Source organism: Dasypus novemcinctus, chromosome 1 (assembly GCF_030445035.2).
Source record: "Dasypus novemcinctus isolate mDasNov1 chromosome 1, mDasNov1.1.hap2, whole genome shotgun sequence".
NCBI classification, from domain to species: Eukaryota; Metazoa; Chordata; class Mammalia; order Cingulata; family Dasypodidae; genus Dasypus; species Dasypus novemcinctus.
The window spans coordinates 128,658,548-128,679,129 of record NC_080673.1 but is presented as its reverse complement, the minus strand read 5'-3'; the positions used below and the strand labels follow the sequence as shown (position 1 = coordinate 128,679,129).

Here is a 20,582-nt window from a genome sequence, read left to right as displayed (position 1 = left end):
CTGATTCCGAACCAGATGCAGATCTTCTCTAATTATAACTTAGAACATTTGAGGGTGAACTGTCCTTTTTCTGTCATTTCTCAAATTTCCCTATTGCCATTTCAAAGCTTGGTTCTTTAAATTAACTTTCATTATCCTATTTCAAGTATTACAGTTGTTTTGAACCCTGAATGTTACTAGACATCTCTTCCTTAGAAAAGTCCTTGTTAGGGGAGGCACTTGTGCAACAGACCAGGCTTTAAATTCTGGCCCTGCTATTTGTGGCCTTGGGAAAGTTAACCTCTTTGGGTTTGTGTCCTCATTCATGCAGAGGGGTTGGTCATACTTACTGGGGCTTTGAGGATTAAATGAGAAGTTAGGTAAGAGTGTCACCATGGTGCCTACCGATGGTGGGTCTGCAGTAAATGTTCCTCCTCCTCTCTACTTCCACCCCCTTGGTAAATTTAAATGCCTATTTATTAATTGCAATGCTGTGTCTTTCTTGTATCCCAAGGATATGCTTTTGGGGGAAAACAACAGGTTCGGGCTTGTGAAGGATTCATGCTACTTGGCTGACCCTGGACCTAGGTATGTAGTGTATTTAAGTTGGCCTCTGTCCTATGAATGCTGCTGGAGTTGCACAATTCCTGTTCCTCTCCATAAGAAATTGAAATGATATTGCAGCATGTCATGTGCTGCCATTTCAGTTTGTCTAGGCTATGGAAGACTTTTTTTATTTCCTATTTTTAAATGATTTTCTCTAAGAATGGCATTTATTCAAACAAAATAGGTTTTGGATGTGTGCTATTATTGAGTTTAACAGATTGACACCTAAGAAGTTTTGACCTAAGAATAATTAATGGAGGGAGCAAAAAAAAAAAAGAAGATGAGAACATGACCAACAGACACAGAGCAGACAGCAAGCACAAACAACGAGAGGCAGGGACAGGGAGAAATAAATCAATCTTTTTTTTTAAAAAAAAGAATAATTAATAGAGATACTCTTCTCAGATACACCCAAGACTCTCACACATGCTGCCTCATATGTGCTGATTTATACTGGTTCTGTGCCCAGAGAATCAGTCTATTGACCCAGGTGCTAGGGAAAGAATAAGCATTTCATGAACAGCTTCACAGAGCAATTCATTCACACAGGAAGCACCCAAAATAAAGAATAAAGCTCAAAATCCTAATTTCTATACACTTACATATAGAAAGTAGCAGGAAAGTCATTGTTTACAGTGGTTTGCCATCAGAATCATTTCTCCTACATAGAAAAATATAATGGAAAATAGTCTACAATTTGAAATTTTGAATTCTTCATATGGATCTTAATAGTACAGTTTCCAGAGAGGATTTCATCTGAACCACGTGCCTGTATGTACGTGTAGTTTTAGTGCACGTAGTTTTAGTGCAGCTTCAGAGAGCTGTTTACTATAATCTATTATTATCAGGGTAAACCCTCCCTACTACCTTCTATATTTTTTCAAGTCATTTCCTTAATTATACTTCAATCATTGTTTCTTTTTTTTAAAGATTTGTTTATTTATTTCTCTTCCCTTCCCCCCCACCCCAGTTGTGTGTTCTCTGTCTGCTGCATCGTCTTTGTCTGCTTCTGTTGTTGTCAGCGGCACGGGAATCTGTGTTTCTTTTTGTTGCGTCATCTTGTTGTGTCAGTTCTCCTTGTGTGTGGCACCATTCCTGGACAGGCTGCACTTTCTTTCTCACTGGGCGGCTCTCCTTACGGGGCACACTCCTTGCGTGTGGGGCTCCCCTACGCCAGGGACATCCCTGCGTGGCAGAGCACTTCTTGTGCGCATCAGCACTGCGCATGGGCCAGCTCCACACAGGTCAAGGAGGCCGGGGGTTTGAACCGCGGACCTCCCATGTGGTAGACGGACGCCCTAACCACTGGGCCAAGTCCGTTTCCCCACATTGCTCTCTAAAATCCAGTTCTTAAATATTAAGATTCCTGGATACCTATCAACAGACTCTGTAAGAGCCTCTCAGACCCTATTATAAAATGGACTGGAAAAACACAAAACAATCACTAAGGAGATGCAATCTCAACCAAACTAAGCATTAACTCAAATATTGCCTTCAAAAATAGATAATTTTCATATGGTTTCTATAAACTAAGACAATCAAATGTTAACTAAAAGCATTGCATCAAAGTTCATTGGGCTGGATCTCTAAAAGATGAGTGTTACTTTATTGCATGTTTTAGTGGTGTGTCTCCCCTTTTTATTTTATTTTGTTTGTGTGTTTGTGTGTATGGTCTCCCCTTTTTAAAAAGCCTCAAGATGTAAGTATAATAAATGAATATTCCCAAATTAGTCATTGAAACATCAGATTCCAGTTTATTCCATGTGCTATTAATGGATCCTAAGTTTAAAAATAGTTCCCATCCTACTATCTGAAGAGCAGTAGGGCAGAAGAGACATCATTCCATTACTGAGCGGATACTCTGTACCAAGTGCTAGGGACACCATAACAAATAAAACATGGAAATAAAGAGCATCCCCGGAGAACCTACTTTCTTTCAGTCTCTGATACACACATTTGGAAAGCCACCAAGAAAAGCATTAGCCAGTCTCAGATATTGAGAGAGTCCTGGGAAAGAAACCATCTCTAAATGAAAAGGATCTGGGATAGGAGGGGAGGCATTGCATCTGAGAAAGAGATGGGCCATTTGTCTAACCAACAGCATTTATAATAAAGAAAAAAATAAAGATCTAAGAGCTAATTTGGTTCTTTGTGGTCTTTTCCTTGCCTTATGCTGCCTTGTTCATGCCTGGTACTTAGAAGATTCTGTGCAAGCTCAGTGCTGTTGCTCTCATTTGGGACTGAGTCACAGCTCGGTCAGAGGAGTCAGCTCTGCAAAATGACAAGTGCCATCTGCTCTCCAGACTGACTTGTGTGTAGTTAGAGAACTACAAATATGGAATTTATAAATTGTAGCAGATTTGCTGGACATATTTCTATCCTCGTTAACTCTTGCATAGCAGGCAGGCAGTCTTCCAGACCTCTATTTTCTTTGTTTCATTCTCCTTTTCTCTTCTTTGAAGCACAATAACATAAATGTTAGTAATTGTTGGAATTTTCCTTGGAGCATTGAGGACAGTTTAAATCTCCAGGCTCCATACTTGCTCATTATTGTCAGTCATTTTCTTCATAGGTAACTGTTGATTAGCTTATTAGGTGAGACTCTCCCCCTCCTTTTACTACTTGTTTTAAGATATAAAAACTCTTGGAGGCTAAGAGTGTGTTGTAAATAAAACCTGGAAATTCAGCAGCCTGTGTAGACGCTTTTCTAAACAGACCTCCCCTGCTTGAGGATCACACTGGGAGAGAATGAGGCAACATTCTTTTTACCCAGAGCTAAGAGCTGTTTGCCAAAGTAGTTCTAAGAGGAGCTCAAGAAATGTACCTTCTTGTTTCCTTTTATATCCTGAAGCCTATCTTTAAAAACTGCCTTGTGGGGGTGGTATATGTGGGAGGTGGGGCTGCAAAAGAAGATTAATAAAAGGAAATGCCTTGTGACCTATGCTTTCCATTGACATTTTCCTGTAGGAGATAATGTCTGTCTAGTCTTTTGTTTAAACTTTGTTCTTTGTGTGAACAGCCAGAGAAGGACAGGGTACTGCTTCTCTTGGAATGGGGAGGAGGGATCTTACCTTCCATAAATGCTTTTCTCATTCACTTAATGAACCACGGGTTCAGTGTTTGCCCCTTTCTTCAGAGCCATAACACTTGTCTTTATATCCTGCTCTAGGTCATTCAGTTATTCAGAAAGAGGCCAAGAAGAGATGCCATTGCACCTATACTGTCCTAGCTCTCATTGGAGTGGTTCAGGCTGCAAAGTTTCCAGTGAATGTCCTAGAACCCTAGACCATCAGAGGCAAGCCAGCTGTATACCTTGCCCCACACTGCTGCCAACAGGAATGCAGGGGCATCTCACAGATGCCAGGGTTGAACCACTGACCCTGCTCGGATCAGCTCTGCCTTCTTCTGTTTCCTCCACCTATTGCCCACAGGCTGCCACTGACCAGCCGATTCAAAGGAATGGTGAGGTGGGGCATCAGTTATTTCCATCCTCTACCCCTGCAGTGACCCACAGAAGCAATGCTCACAGCCTGACCCAGCCTCCAAGTCCAAGAGGCCACGAGTCCAACAGTCCAGAGAATGGGGTAGAAGAGGGAATGAAGAAGAAGGTCCTGCTGCCCCAAAGGCCTCCTCCTCCTCGAGGGAGATGGGCCCACACAGTTGAAGAGGGCAGCCTTCCCGAGGAACCCTTGTCGCCTGAGTTTGCAAACCTGAAGCACTATAAAAAACAGAGTCTTCCAAGTTCAAGCAGCACTTCTGGACCAGACACTCCTCTTGGGGTCCCAAGTACTCCAGGGAGAATGTCCCTCCGAATATCTGAGTCAGTCTTGCAGGCCTCGCCACCACCTCGGGAGGATTATGATGATGAAGTATTTGTGAAGACCTTGCACCACAGTGCCACTTCCAGCCCCACATTTGAAGCTCTTCCCCCACCCCCACCGCCTCCACCAAGCCTGGAACCCCTCGTGATTAGCTTGGATGACTTTCCTCCACCTCCTCCCCAAGCCATGTACCAGGCACAGCTGGACAGTGAGGCTTACGAGGAGCCTCACACCAGGTGAGCGAGAGGACGTGGGACAGGACCCGCCTTCTTCAACTGGGGAGGAAAAGATGAGATCTTCAGGCTGTAGGCTTTCTAGACCCTCCTTCTGTTGGCCACATGAGAGCTCTGGTGTAGTTTTCTATTCAGGCCCAGCTCTTGAAACTGGCAGTACAATTTTACTTTTTATCTTGGGTGGTAATTGTACTAGTAGTCTTTGGGTACCAAAGAATGAGGGTAGTGAAAATGAAAGCCAAAATCCAAATAGACACATTTCATTTCTATGGACATGGTAGGTTTGACGGGATAAAAAAAGTAGCAACACTCAATACTGCCTGAGTTCTGAATCATTAGAGAAAGAACAAAAGAGAAGGGTGTATACAAGATAAAAACACCACTTTCAATACTGGAGAGCTAGTGTTAGAGAACGTGGCTCACATCTCAGTGTTAGTGGGCCTCCTAATACTGAGCCCCTGAATTAAACAGCTTCACCCACCTAGCAACAGGCCGTGCTGGACCAAAGCTACCCCTGGGAAATATGCAGTCTGGAGGCAGCCACACTCTAAAAAGGAAAGAAGTGGCTAGTCTATGAATAGTCAGCTTCTCTTTCCAAAGTAAATCCATGTCCACAGAAAGAAATAAAGAATAGGGCTAAAGGTCAGTAGTGTTTAGGGAGGACCTCTTCTTGGAAACCAAAAGAATGAGGAAGAAGCATTTTCCAATGCATACTCCCTAAGACAAGGCAAACCAAAATAAACATTACCTGATAACATCCCAGTGGTGGTAGCTTCCTCTAAACACCAGTAGAGTGATTTACCACCACTTCCCTCTGTTCACCTAGAAATTTCAGAAAGTTCTAGAATCTGACAGGAGCATTAGCTAAAACTGAACTCTTTCTGGATCTCACTTCCTTAAGAAGTCATACAACTTCCCTGTGACCCATCTCCTGAGTTCAGGGGAAGGATCTAGTGGGCCTTGAAGTTCTTGGAACATCATAACCTCAGAAATGTCACGCCTCACCCTGTTCCTGAGGTGGGAGGCTGTAGCCCTGATGTGGAAAGTTTCCTCAGTTTTCCTTCGCCGCCTCATCTTCACTCTTCTGTCGACTCCTTTATTACCACTCATTTACTACTCACTTTTTTATATATCCCTTGCAGCTCCATCAAATTTTCCACAGTGACATCCACAAGGGAAAGGCCATTGTCTAGTGAAACCCATTTGGTGGGTAGTCAGGTCCTGGCCTCCAGACCCCAAACGTCTTTCAAGGCTCCAGAGGCCAGTGAGATCCACCCTACCTCCACCACGGGTACACAGCCCCAGCCTGCCGGGTCTCTTGGGAAACAGCGATGCCTGGGACAGCCATCTCCCATCCAGACCCAGAGCCTTATCCAGGAACCAGTCAGCGGAACTCAGGGTTTAGAAGAGCAAGTCAGTTCAGTTCCTCAGAAGATATCAGAAGACATCAGAACAGAGGCTCTGGCCAAGGAAATTGTCCACCAAGACAAATCTCTGGCAGACATTTTGGATCCAGACTCCAGAATGAAGACAACTATGGACCTGATGGAAGGTTTGTTTTCCCAAGATACTGACTTGCTGAAGGAGAAGAGCATAAAGAGGAAGGCTGTGCAGAAAGCGGCCAACTTCCCAGCATACGAAGGCAAGAAGTAAGTCCTGATAATGTCCTTGAGAGATTTACAATTGGGCTTTTTCTGGGAATGATGATAAGTTTAGGACTATCTAATGTTTTCCTACATCCACAGATCCATGCCCACGAAAGACGTTCCATCTCTGTTTTAGGGAAATGACTTGAAGCAGGAAAGTACGATGTGGGACAGACTGACCCTCTGAGTTACTGGGCACTTGTCCAACAAAAAAATTAAAATAGTAGTAATAATTGCCATTATTATCTACTCTTCACCTTCTGTGTCAAGCATTGTATTGATTTCTTTATATAAAACAGTATTTCATTTACTCTTCACAAGAACCTTCGGAGGTAGCTACCAATTTTATCTCCATTTTGCACATGAGGAAACTGAAGCACAGAGAATTTTAGGACCATGCCCAACCGAGGTCATAGAACATGTGAGTGATTGTGCCTGGATTTGAACTCAGCCTCTGTGACTCTGTGCCTGCTCTCTTAATGCCTATATAATGCTACCTCCCTTAACTCCCCAGCCTCAACAAGCACGTGATTGCCTGTTCTCTACCAAAGAGTTATTCTTGCAGAGAGTTGCACATGAGTGAGTGCTCGGAAAGGAGCAAGTAGAAGTGGTGAGCATGACAGAGGCTTCCCCACAGCTGAAGGTAGCATATCCTAGAAAAAGCATGAAGGCCTAGAAAAATAGATGTGTTTTCTACATAACATCCAAATTTGAAGTTAAGGTAGATGTTTTCTTAAATCGTAAAATCTAGGAAGGTCTGGGTGGGCAGGATGGGCACACACTTTGGTTTTGCTCATCCTGTGAGCATCTGCTCCTAAAGCTCCCTGAGCAATACAGGCTTACTGTCATGCAACCTGTGGCTATGTCCAGCCACAGGAGAGTGAAAAAATTGTGAGCAGCCTTTATTGTTCATTCTTTTGATTTCTTGTGGGTTACTGCAATATTTTCTTGCAGGTATGATCTCCTTAAAAGACCACTTTGGGAAAGATTTAGAGTGGTTTTAATTTTCAATGAAAACTATGTCTATTGACAGACTGTGTCTCAGCAGTTAGTGGTTTTCAGACTAAATAAAAACAGAACATTTCATCCAAACTTGCTTTTTAGAAATTTCCAACTGATCCATCCGACTGACTAACAGGAATACCATGTTTTACTTTGGGGGAGGGAGGAGAGAATGGAGACCTATATAATACCTACAGTCCCAGGCTCTCAGCAGTCACCTCGTCCATCCTCTTCTTTTTCAGATGAGGAAAGAGAAGCCAGTTGAGGTGGAGTGATCTATTCAGGGTCATGTGTTTAGCAAACATTTACTAAGCATGTGCTATGTGCAAGGCAATCCATCAGGTACCACGGGATGCGAGCATGAGTTTTTGTAGTTGTTCCAGTCAGTTTACTCTGGGTCAAATTGAGGGGATTCTGTTCACTCCATTCTGTTCTCTGACCACGTGCTAGAGAAAGATTAAAATAATTTACAAATACATCTTAGAAAAGCATTTCCTGATATCATTGTGAGCATATGTTGTGTCAATTTAGAAGTGAAGTGGTACTGTAGCTTTTGCAGTGCTGAGAAATTTCCAGAAGGGTAACGTGCCATCTTCTGGTAAAAATAAGCATTGTCTGTTGTGCTAGAGACTGTCAGCAAATAGTCAATCATTGTAGGTTTTAATTAATCAGACGCCTGCGAAGCCCATATTTAATACAATGGATATATCTAAAAAGAAAATGTATCAAAAGGCTTTTTTCTATTTTTTTCAGTCACAAGGTTTAAAAGAAAAATAATGAATTTATGCTGCTTAGGGACAGCCCCACTGAACAAGAAACTAGTAAAGATGACTTTCTTTATACCATATTAAAATGATGGGCAGGATATTGAATAATATTACAATATTGAATAGAAGGATTACCTAATTTACTACCATAGCATCATTTATTCAGTGGATAGGATCCAAATAAGCTGCCTGAAAGCTTGATTAAATAATAAAACAGAGAACACTAGATATCAGGTTTCTTAATTCCTAGTTTGTTTTCCAGCCTTGAAATCCCCATGCTATGTAATTAATGAGTAGATTTATGCCTTATATTAGTTCAAGGTTGACCAGCAGTCTCCAGGCTTCCCAGCTTTATATGTGGTATCAGACTTACTCAAGAAGGAAAACGTATGTGCAGCAATACTGTAAGCATCAAAAAGAGTATGGATAACAATAGAAGAATGGGAACTAACCAGAACTTGAAATTTGTGCAGCACCTTGAAATTTCAGCTTTCAAATTGATTGACTCATGGCTCCTCATTGTCCGTCTGTGAAATGGGGAGCCAATATCATTCTTTCATGTATCAGAAAAGGAGAAACATGCAGAGAGGTAAAGCCCACTCCTAACTCCCGCTCCATCTCTATACTATTTAGTATTTAGTGGTTTTCCATCCAGAATTTTCTTGACTTCAAGAGTCCTACACGTAAAAATCACTAATTAGCAAATATTTATTAGTTAGTTCATCCTCATTTCTGGGAACAATGTTTAATAGAATTTTTAATGCATTTCTGAGTGGACAGACAACCTGTGGTGGACTGAGGCTTCTGGCGTGGGCTATGTGTGACAGCACTTTCTCCCCTATATGGTCCAGGAGTGAAGAAAAGGAAGCAGTAGGCATGTTGGTCAACTGTCCTGCCTACTACAGTGTGTCCGCTCCCAAGGCTGAACTTCTGAACAAAATCAAAGATATGCCAGAGGAGGTGAATGAGGAAGAGGAGCAAGCAGATATCAATGAAAAGAAGGTAAATTAAGAATGGAGGTCCTTGTTCTGCTGTCCCCAAAGTATAGGCATGGTCCTTGTAATTAGCAGGGTTATTGGTCCCTTAATGCAGGAGAAGGAAAGGCCTGCCACATCCCCAAATCCCCAAACCTAGTCAAAGCCATCAATGCGCTTTGGGCTGGTATAGCACTTTTTTAAAATTAACAAATCAATTTTATTGATACATATTAATAAAGCATACACTTCATCCAAATTGTACAATCAGTGGAATTTCGTATGATCACATAGTTTTGCATTCATCACCCCAATCATCATTATACCATTTTCATTATTTCTATAATAATAATAATAAAAAGAAAGTTCTTAACCCCTTGATGTCTCTGTGCTTCCCTTCCTGTACATAGCCGCTATTTCTGGCTATTCTTGCACAATTATTTATTTATTAAGCAGTTTTGTTGACCTATATTTATATACCATATAACCTTCCCAAAGTATATAATCATTGACTTTTAGTATCATCATAATGTTGTGTACTCATCACCATGAAAAATTTTAGAACAATTTAATTATTTCAAAAAGAAAACTTCTCACCCCTTAGCAATCCTTCCCCAGCCCTACATACCACTAATCTCATTTCATCCTTATAAATTGATTTATATTTACATTTTATATAAATGGAATCATACAATATGTAGTACTTTGTGTCTGGTTTCTTTCACTTAGTGTAATGGTGTTTTTTGAGGTTTTTGGGGGCGTCTGATATCTTGTAGTGTTAACATATATTCATTCACTTTCAAAGAAAAACAGTCTTACATATGCAGTTTTACCCATATTCGTATTTCACATGTGGTTTTACTATGCTATACAGTTCTGTGTTACATGCTTTAGCTTTCTTTTAGTAATATACATGACCTTAGACTTGCCTTTTCAACCTCTTTCATACCCACATAGTCGTACTGCTAGTTACAGACATTATGTTGGGCTTTCACCTTTTCTGTTCATTTTCAAAGATTAAAACACATCCTTTTTACCAATTCTGCACAAGTTAAGCCTCAGCTTTCCATTCTCTAACCTCAGTCTATTTTCTAGTGACCTATATTTAAGTTATTAACTCCATGGGACTACATAATATATTTAGTTCATAGTAGTGTAATCATACCATATTAGTCCTTTTTTGTCTGGCTTGCATCACTCATCATAATGTCCTCCAGGTTCATCCATATTGTCATATGCTTTATGACTTCATTTCTTTTTATAGCTACATAATATTCCATCGTGTGTATACACCACAATTTGTTTATCCATTCATTGGTTGATGGACACCTGGGTTGTTTCCGTCCTTTGGCAGTCATGAATAACGCTGCTATGAACATCAGTGTGCAGATGTCTATTCGTGTCACTGCTCTCAGTTCTTCTGGGTATCTAGTGGTGGTATTGCTGGGTCACATGGCATGTCTATATTAAACTTCCTTAGAAACTGCCACAGTGGCTGTACCATTCTACTTTCCCACCCACAGTGAATAAGTGTTTGTATCTCTCCATATCATCTCCAGCATTTGTAGTTCTTGGTCTTTTTATTAGTGGCCATTCTAATGTGAACTGATATCTTATTATAGTTTTGATTTGCATTTACCTAATCACTAATGACATTGAACATTTTTTCATGTGTTTTTTTTCTGACTTAGGTTTCTTCTTTGTACAAATGTCTATTCAAGTCTTTTGCCCATTTTTCATTTGGTTGTATGTCTTTTTATGGTTGAGTTGTAGCATCTCTCTATATATCATGGGTATAAAAACCCTTATCAGATCCATGATTTCCAAATGTTTTCATCCATTGAGTCAGCTGCCTTTTTTTCACCCTTTAGACAAAATCCTGTGAAGTGCAGAAGTGTTTAATTTTGAGGAGGTCCCATTTATTTGTTTTATCTTTTGTTGCTCCTGCTTTGAGTGTAAGATCCAAGAAACCATACCTACTATAGGTAGATGCTTCCCTACATTTCCTTCCAGTAGTTCTATGGTCTTGGCTTTTACATTTAAGTTTTTGATCCATTTTGAGTTGATTCTTGTATAGGGAGTGAGATATGGATCCTCTTTCATTCTTTTGGTTATGGACATCCATTTCTCCCAGCATCATTTGTTGAAGAGACTGCTTTGTCCTGTTAACAAGACTTTGGTAGGATGGTCGAAAACCAGTTGGCCACTGAGGTAAGAGTTTATTTCTGGATTCTCAGTTCTATTCTACTGATTGATGTGCCTATCTTTATGCCAAACATTGCTGTTTTGACCACTGTAGCTTTGTAATATGTTTCAAGGTCAGGCAGTAAAATTCATTGCTCTTCTTTTTTAGAATGTTTTCAGCTATTTGGGTGTACTTTCCCTTTCAAATCAATTATGCAATTGCCTTTTCTATTTCTGTAAAGTAGGCTGTTGGAATTTTGATTTGTATTGCATTTAATCTATAAATCAATTTGGGTAGGATTGACCTTTTAATGATATTTAGTCTTCCAATCCATGAGCATGGACTATCTTTTTGTTTGTTTAGGTCTTTTTAAAAATTTCTTTTAGCATTGTTTTGTAGTTTTCTGCTTGTAGGTCCTGTACTTCTTTGGTTAAAATGACTTCTAGGTATTTGAGCCTTTTTGTTGCTATTATAAATGGAATTTTTCCCCTGATTTCCTCTTCAGATTGTTTAGTATTAGTGTACAGAAACGTTACTGATTTTTGCATGTTGATCTTCTATCCTGCCACTTTGCTAAACTCACTTATTAGCTCAAGTAGCTTTGTTGTAGATATTTCAGAATTTTTAAGTATAGGAACACGTCATCTGCAAATAGTGAGTTTTACTTCATGTTTGGATGCCCTTTTTTTTTCCTTGTCTAATTGCTTTAGCCAGAACTTCTAGTACAATGTTGAATAACAGTGGTTACAGTGGGCATTTTTGTCTTATTCCTGATCTTAGAGGGAAAACTTTTTTTGAGTATGATGTTTGCTGTATTTCTGTGTGCCTTTTATCTTATTGAGGAACTGCCCTTCTATTCCTGTCTTTCAAAGTGTTTTTAATCAAGAAAGGATGCTGGAATTTGTCGAATGCCTTTTCCGCATCAATCGAGATGATCATGTGGGTTTTTTCCTTCAGTTTGTTCATGCAGTGTATTACATTAATTAATTTTCTTATGTTAAACCACCCGTGCATACCAGGAATAAATCCCACTTGGTCTTGATATATAAGTCTTTTGATATGCTGTTTGATTCTTTTTGCAAGTATTTTGTTTAGAATTTTGCAGCTATGTTCATTAAGGAGATTGGTCTGTATTTTCTTTTCTTACAGTGTCTTTATCTAGCTTTAGTATTAGGGTGATGTTGGCTTCATTAAACATGTTAGGTAATTTTCACATCTTTTCAATTTTTTGGAAGAGTTTAAACAGGATTGGTCTTAATTTTTCTTGAAATGCTTGGTAGAATTCACCTGTGAAGCCATCCTGTCCTGGACTTTTCTTTGTTGGGATATTTTATGCCTGATCCAATCTCTTTAAATGTTAAGTTCTGTATTTCTTATAGTGTCAGTGTAGATTATTTGTGCATTTTTAGGAATTTGTCCATTTCATCTAAGCTGTCTAGTTTGTTGGCATACAGTTTCTCATAATACATCTTATAATCCTTTTTATTTCTGTGGAGTCAGTCATAACTTCTCCCCTTTCATTTCTGATTTTATTTATTTGTATCTTCTCTCTCTCTTTTTTTTTTTTTTTCCCTTTGTTAATGTAGCTAGAGGTTTGCCAATTTTACTGATCTTCTCCAAGAAGGGCCTGTGTAATTCTTATTACATGTGTCATGGTCAAAAGAAAACTAGAAAATCTAGAAACTTTGTTTAGGGAAAGAGAGGCTAATTATCAAAAAGTACTTCTGGGAGAATATGATTAATTTTGAGATTCCCCAACTCTGTGTTCAGTACCCCATTGCATACTTGAAAGCGTAGTATTAGAATTTAGTTTTTAGCATTTGATACTCCTTCATAAATTTAAAATGTTACACATTTTAAAAATGACCACAACGCTACTGCTGTACTCCCCACATGCCACTAAGATCTAAGCCCAGTCATATCTGCGGAGGAGAACGTTCTTTCCATGCCACTTCCTGTACCATCTCAAAGAACCTGCCTTCTAATACGCTTAGAGCTCTGCTTACATTTCAGGCGTGCATGCTGAAAAAGGACTCTTTGTTAAAGCTTGGCTCTTCCTGAGCCTGGAATTTAAGTGTTTTTCAGCAGTACTGATTCCAGGAGAAACTTACTTATATGATTGTTTCATTTATTCTACAGTATGAGTTTCCAACTCTTGCTAATCTGTTGGAATGAGACCACAGGATATACCCTGGGAGCAGGCAGTAATGGGACAGGAGGAATTTGGAGGATTTTAGAAATACTTCTCCTGCTCCAGTTCTGTGTGCTCCTGGCAGGCTGTGGCAGCTATTGTGGCGAAACCTGCTCCCTAGCGCTCCTCCTGGCCTATCCCTTCCTCATTGCTGCTGAGTGCCCCCTCTGATGTATGTTCTGATGGGAAATAAGACCACCTTGCCCTTGGTCTATCTCTATTTATCCCAAAGAGGGTTGCTGTGACATCAGTTTTTATTCTCACACCATACAGTCCTTTCGAAGTGTGCAATCAATGTAAATGTTCTGAAATCAATGAGTATGATGAATATACAGCTCTGTGATTATACCAAGAACCATTAGTTGTGACATCTTCAACTGAACACACATTACTGAGTTTTCTGTTGGTTGGTTTGGTTTAGTTTTTGCATGTAGATATACCCGCTTTCTAGTAGAATTTGGCAAATTACTCGTTGCTCTTTCATCATCTTTATTTTTTAACTTATCACTTCATTATCACCCTCTCACTCTGAGGGTTATGTACCCAAAAGTATTTTTAGACAGAAAATATGAAGGAACAGAGGATTCTTTAGTCCTCACAGGAAATAACATTAAATGCCATGTATGTGTGTATGTGTGTGTGTGTATATATATAAATAATTTTTTTAGGAGGTACTGGAAATTGGACTCAAGGCCTTGTATATGGGAAGCAGGCACTTAACCATTTGAGTTACATCTGCTCCTGAATGCCATATATTAAACACTTACTATTTTCCAGGTGTGGGCTGTGTTTTTTACATTATGTTGTATTATCTCCTTTATTTCAGGTAAAACCTGAGACCTGTATTGCCGCTGTATTTTGTAGCCAAAGTAATCAGGCTTAAGAGAATTTAAGTAATTTGCCTGAGGTTACACTAGTAATAGGTGGTAAAGTCAGTATGTAAACCGAAGTCTATGTGACTTCAAAGCTTGCCAATGATTGCTCCCAAGTCAGCTGCCACTGAACCTTGCTGCTTGGGAACTAAGCTAAAATTGAGGTTCTCTGGGTGTAACTAACTAGAGCCAGAGTGAAATTAAAACCCCAGTTCCAAACCAAAATTATGAGGATGACAGTGTCAGTGATTTGGGGCCTGAGAAGTCTCAAATGATTTGTTGTGCTTTAATAGGTTGTAAAGGGCTTCAGAAGGTGAAAACACACTACAGGGTAAGAGGCGTTAGTAAAGAGAGAAAATCCTGAGGCACAGAGAAAGCAAGCGGACTACCACATAGCATGTGCTCTATAAATGTTTGTTGAGTTAGATTATAAAGGTCAAAACTCCCAAATTGGATTTTGCCATTTAACTGAAGAAAAATATTGAGTACCCCTGGAAGGATTGGGGAATTAAAAATCAGAAGAAACATCCAGATTTGAATAAAGTTAAGGAACTAGCTTGACCTTTCCTGACTCTCAGCTTTCTTTATCTGTAAAATGGAAGTGATAATGATCCCTCACGTGATGCCTGTGGGGTGAAATTAGCTAATGTATATCTTTTTATGCCCTACGGTCCTAGACAGCACAACTAGCATATCCTGTCCTCAATAGGGAGATTCTTAAAGTGATGCCACATAAATATGCAAACGTTTGTGGCATCTGGTGTCCTCTATGTTAAGATATTTAGTAAGAAATCACCTGGCTGCTAACAAGGCTAAACAACTCTTCATTTTCCTAAAGCTGGCACTCACTAGGGAAAACAACCCAGAATTTTATATCTTCACCCTGGAAAACATTACCCACAGCACCAGGATAATACCTATTTGCTAGTTGTGATTATCTGGCTCTTCAGAGAAATAGAAAGTTAAGAATAAGATACTTTGTTAATGCAGACCTCAACAAAGGTTGAAGTTTTCTTTGGTTCCTTCTTCCTTCGGTTCCTTTTTCTGGAGCTGTAAGTGACTTGCAGGTTGACAAATGGGTGTGTAAGTATAAGAGCTTATGTTAACAAAAAGTTCCTGAAAAACAAAGATAGGGGATAAGATATGATGATCATATTAACATGTGAAGGGGGAAACTCTTCCAAGAGGTGAATAAATCAAGCTTAATTTATATTATACTTTTGAGAAGTGATCATTATTAGGCAAAGGATTAGCTTAGTTCCTAAACACTTTTTTGAAAACATGCCTACTCAATTCCAAACACTGCCTAGCCCTGGGAGTACAAATATGATTAAGACAGTCCGCTCTTGGAACTTCCAGGCTAATGGGGGAGATGGATTATTTTTAGTATAATATCATGAACCTTATCATATGGCAATGGAGAATGCTTTGAGGGTTTGTTTTGTTTTGTTGTTTTCTATCAACTGCAAGTTTATTAATGTGTAATAGAATTTTCTTTTGTGTCTTTCTCATATTTACACAGCTGATTTGGAAACACTTAAAACATGTTACCTTCTAATATTAAGCATTTATTATATGTTCAGCATGAAATTGTAAATGAAATTCTCTTTCTGATATACAAGACTTGTGTTGATAAAAAAGGATGCTTAGTCAGTGTTTGTAGCCGAAGATTGTTCCAAGACACAGTGTGGCCTTATACCAATTTTTGCAGAGTAATAATTTATTACCTAATATTTAAAGTTAATAACCTGAAATGGAGTTCTAGGCATGAAACTTACTTAAAAGTCCAGGAAAACTAGAGTCCTGGTTCAATTAATAAATATTTAAAAATTGAAAGTAACATTTTAAATCAGTTCTACTTTATTTTTAATTTATATATCCTAGATGATGGATAAAAATATTCCCAGTAAATATAAAAATTACTTAAGAAATATGAATGGTTTCATTGTCTGTACTTCAGACATATATAAAAATGAAACAATTTAATTTTTAAAGCTTTCAAATCTTTGGATAAATGCTACCTTATCTATTAAGCAAAATCTGCTTGAACAGATCCCACGATCCCCTATTCTAAAGGCCAAAAGGACTTTGACTTAGAGACTTACAGGAATATTTCAAAAAAGAAAAAAAAATCTCTTGTTCCTTGGAGTTGACTTTCCCTAAGAGATTAACTACCCAGCCTTTTCTCAAGTGCCCATTTCAGTTGCTCTTCCTTCATTCCTGAAGTTCCAGATCTTCCTCCAATGTTGCTTCCTTTCATACTGAAAAAGCTTACTCTAATATTTCTTTTAGAGAAATCTGCTGGTGACAGATTCTCTTAGGTTTCCTTCATCTGAGACTGTTTATATTCTGCTGTCATCCCTGAAGGATATTTTAATTGCTGTGGATTTCTGGGTTGACCTTTTCTTTCTGCCCCATACGATGATGTTCCACTGTCTTCTTGCCTCCCTGTTTTCTGAGGAGAAATGCACAAGTCATTTAATTACTTATTCCCCTATACACATGTATTGTTTTCTTTAGCTGCTTTCAAAATTTTTTTCTTTATCTTTATTTTTCAGCAGTTTTATTATAATCTGTATAAGCCTGGTTTTCTTTCAGTTTATCCTCCATGGGGTTTACTCTGTTTCTTGATTCCATAAATGTATGTTCAAATTTGAAAAGTTTTCAGCTATTATGTCTTCAAATGCTTTTTCAGCAGCAATCTCTTTCTCTTCTCCTTTAGGGGCTTCAATGCTACAAATGTTAGACCTTTTGATATTACCCCACAAATCCCTGAGGCTTCGTTGATAATATTTTTAAAAATCTGTTTTCTGTCTGTTCTTCAGATTGGATAAATTCTATTAGTCTGTCTTTGCAACTTCTTTTAAATCTGATAATCCTAACATCTGGATTGTCTCAGGGTTATTTTCTTTTGATTGTTTTTTCTCTTGAGAATTGGTCACATTTTAAAAGTATGTTGGGTAATTTTGGATTATATTTTGGACTGTTTGAATATTATGTTGTGAGATGCTGGGTCCTATTACAATTCCCGTGAGAATGATGGTTCTTTTTTGTTTGGTTTTGTTTTAAAAGACAATCAACCTGATTGGGTTAAGACTACAAGTTCTGTCTCCCCTTTGGCTGGTGGCTCCAATGTCAGTTTCTAAAGCCTTTGCTGTGCTATTTTTGGGCCTGTTTCACACACTTAACGCTGGAAGGTGAGCATCTGACTTAGGTCAGTTCATAGCCAGAATCAGGACTCTTCCTTTCCAGATCTCTCTTCCAGTACTTTCCACACTCCCTGGATCCCAAGACCCCTTTTCCTGGTCTTCTAGTGAAAAAGGCTGATTCTTGTAGTAGTGTTTCAGTGACAGGTGCTGCTGTGCAGTTCTGCCTGACTGAGTCCACCCTCAATGAAAGGAGGGGAAAAAACAGGATTCCATCATGTATTTTACACCAAAAGAACCCTTTTCCGAGTTCCTCTGGCCAGAAGTGTTTTTTCCTAGGGGTTTCAAGTGCTCATGCTGCCACTGCCACTGCCACAGTGCAGCTCTGCAAGTGGAGGGTAGGGCAGGGGGAGGAGGGGGAGAAGAAAAAGAGAGGGAAAAGTACCCATACCCGAGGCTTTACCTGCATTCACTAGCTTGCAGGGGCCCCTTTTTCTGGTTCTCTGACATTGAAGACAGGGTTTCTTTTGGAGCTTTGCTGCCACGCCCTCTATGTAGTTCTGCTGTGGGGCTGTCCTCAGGCACAGCTGGAAAATCAAGGGGCAGGGGGCGGAGAACCCCAGGAAGTTCACCCCTGTCGTGGTGTTGTAGAATTTGAGAGAAGTTCAATTACTTGAGTGTAGAGAGGCCAGGACTCAGGAATGATGTCCTATTCTAGTTTTGGCTTCCTTCCCCAATCCACGTCTTACTAACTTTTCAGACTCCTTGGGTAATGATGTTTTGTATTTTGCCCAAGGATTTTAGTTTTAATTAGTGAGAGATGGAGAATATAGTGAGCTTATGTTTCTTGGCCAATACCAAGACCCAGCAGATTTGTATTTTAGAAAAGTCTCGCTGGCAGCTGTGGAGTATGTGTGGAGTATGACTGGAAGAAGAGAGTGCAGTTGGGAGCGTATTGCAGCTCTCCTGGAAAGCAGTTTTACAGATCCAAGGACAGTGCCATAGGAGTAGTGAAAAACAGGTGGATTAAAACAACAACAACAAAAAACCCCAGGAAGTCAAAGGGCAGAATCTGGTGACAGATAAGATGTGGAGGATGGAAGAGGGAGAGGAAAAGTCAAGGACGACTTGCATGTGTCTGGCCTAGGTGATGTCAAGCTGAAACAGGAAAATTAGGGAGATCATTTTGGGGAGGGCAGATGAATTTAAAGAGAGTTGTTTCTAGCATGTTGTCAAAAATTTCTGATACACAGAACCAAGAAATCATATTAAGTAGATATGATGACTTTCTCAAAAGGAAGTGGTCAAGAAGTATTCTGGACAGAGAATATACGAGAGAATATTTGAAATGACATTCAAGCCCCGGTAATTTCTGTTTGGGCAGGTCCAGTTGCTGTCAATAGGACAGAAACTGCCTCTGACCTTTCTTTTGAGTGAAATCCAGATAAAAAGAATAAGTGCTGCCATGGGGATCCTCCCCTTTAAAAACAAACAATGAAACAACAGACTTGTGCTTCAGGAAATGGTTCTTATCTCCTAGTTTTTTACTAGCAGAAGCCAGAATTCTACTCATTCTTTGGCTAGTAGTCCTGAATTACTGGTTTGAGATAAAGACAATCAGCAGAGGCCAACTAGGTGTTTATTGGGACCTTTTGACTGCAATGTCAATGCAAGCCCTTTGGGCAGAAGGCAATACAGTGTTTTGTGGGGGAGAAGCTGGGCATTCTCCTAGAGGCATCCACCTAAAATGAGTGTGTGTTCTCCAGATGGTTGCCTAATCTTAATAATTTTATTAACACAAAAAAAATGTGTGTGATACTTTTATATTTTCCAAGGTGTCTGCTGTACAAGCTTTATTTCATTTCAGTCTCCTGACATTCCTATTCTCTATTTTAATGTAGCCTGAACTTTAGGATCAGACAACATGGGTTTTTTGCTTTTTTAAGACAACCTGGGTTTAAGCCTGGACCTGCCATTTACAGGCTGCATGAACTAATTGTCTTCATCAGTAAAACAAGGATAAAAATGTTGTCGAATATGAGAGAGGTTCCATTATTTGCATATAGAAAGGCCAGGACTCAGGAATGATTTTGAGAAGGAAAAATGGTTTATTGATGGCTGGCAGGACGGGAGCTTTCTGTTCCAAACCCAAGCCCCAAACGAGATTTTCAGGTTCCTTTTACAGGGTGGGGAGTCAATTGGTGCTTTTATCAAAGAAAACTACTTTCTTTGTTAGTTAACTCTTTGCCAGAGTACCAGGTAGGTTTTTGAATTAACATATTGCCCACACTTCAGGTGAGCTTGAATTAGCATCTTGCCACATTCTGTCTGGATGCAACCTTGAATACACATTCAGTCTTACATCCTTTCTGAACATTCAAAGCCCATATCGCTTAACTGGATTTCTAGAGACTAGGCACACTTAGATATAGAATTAGATGATTTTGAATTTATGCACAGGCTATATTATATTTCCCATTCGAGGCCAAGTCCAAGTTCCCTTAAGTTTTGGTATCACCACCATCAGTTTCCCTGGACTGACTGGTATGTATGGAGTTTGCATTGCTAAATTGCCTCCTGGACTGGAGTCATTGCCATGGTCACCAAGAGCAGGACTGCAGCCTCTTACCGTCCCACACCCACAAGTCAGGACAGACAGGTTAGGTTACGGTTATTTCTGAAGAGACAAAGAGCCTCCCACCCGTAGCCCACATCAATAATAGTACCTATCTCATGGTTGTTGTGAGTGGTAAACACTAAGCATAGTGCTTGGTACAGCAGAAAAGAGCTCATAATTAGCCATTATAAATTTTAGGCGGGTATTATAACCTTGTTATGGATTAGACACAAAATGGAAATTTTTTAAAAAAGATTTATTTATTCATTTATTTCTACCCCCTCACTCCATTGTCTGCTCTCTCTGTCCATTCCCTGTGTGTCGTTCTGTGTCTGCTTGTATTCTCATTAGGCGGCTCCAGGAACCGATCCTGGGACCTTCCAGAGTGGGAGAGAGGCGATCATTTTCTTGCACCACCTCAGCTCCCTAATCTGCTGTGTCTTTTTATTATCTCTCCTCTATGTCTCTTTCTGTTGTGTCATCTTGCTGTGCCAGCTCTCCACGTAGGCCAGCACTCCTGCGCGGGGCAACACTCCTGCACGG

At 39.6% G+C, this 20,582-nt stretch overlaps 1 protein-coding gene across 7 annotated transcripts in view; it reads left to right on the top strand.

Annotated features, from left to right (window-relative positions):
• SHROOM3 (shroom family member 3) overlaps positions 1 to 20,582 on the top strand; it is a 197,316-nt gene that overhangs the window by 167,550 nt on the left and 9,184 nt on the right. For all 7 annotated transcript variants that reach the window (XR_011649124.1, XR_011649123.1, XM_071215947.1 and 4 more), the window contains 4 exons: positions 494 to 567; positions 3,755 to 4,642; positions 5,782 to 6,288; positions 8,906 to 9,056. Coding sequence is in view for 5 of the 7 variants with exons in the window: in XM_071215947.1 (XP_071072048.1) it covers positions 494 to 567; positions 3,755 to 4,642; positions 5,782 to 6,288; positions 8,906 to 9,056 (1,620 nt within the window). In the remaining 2 variants the exon portion in view is untranslated. The remainder of the gene's footprint in view (positions 1 to 493; positions 568 to 3,754; positions 4,643 to 5,781; positions 6,289 to 8,905; positions 9,057 to 20,582) is intronic.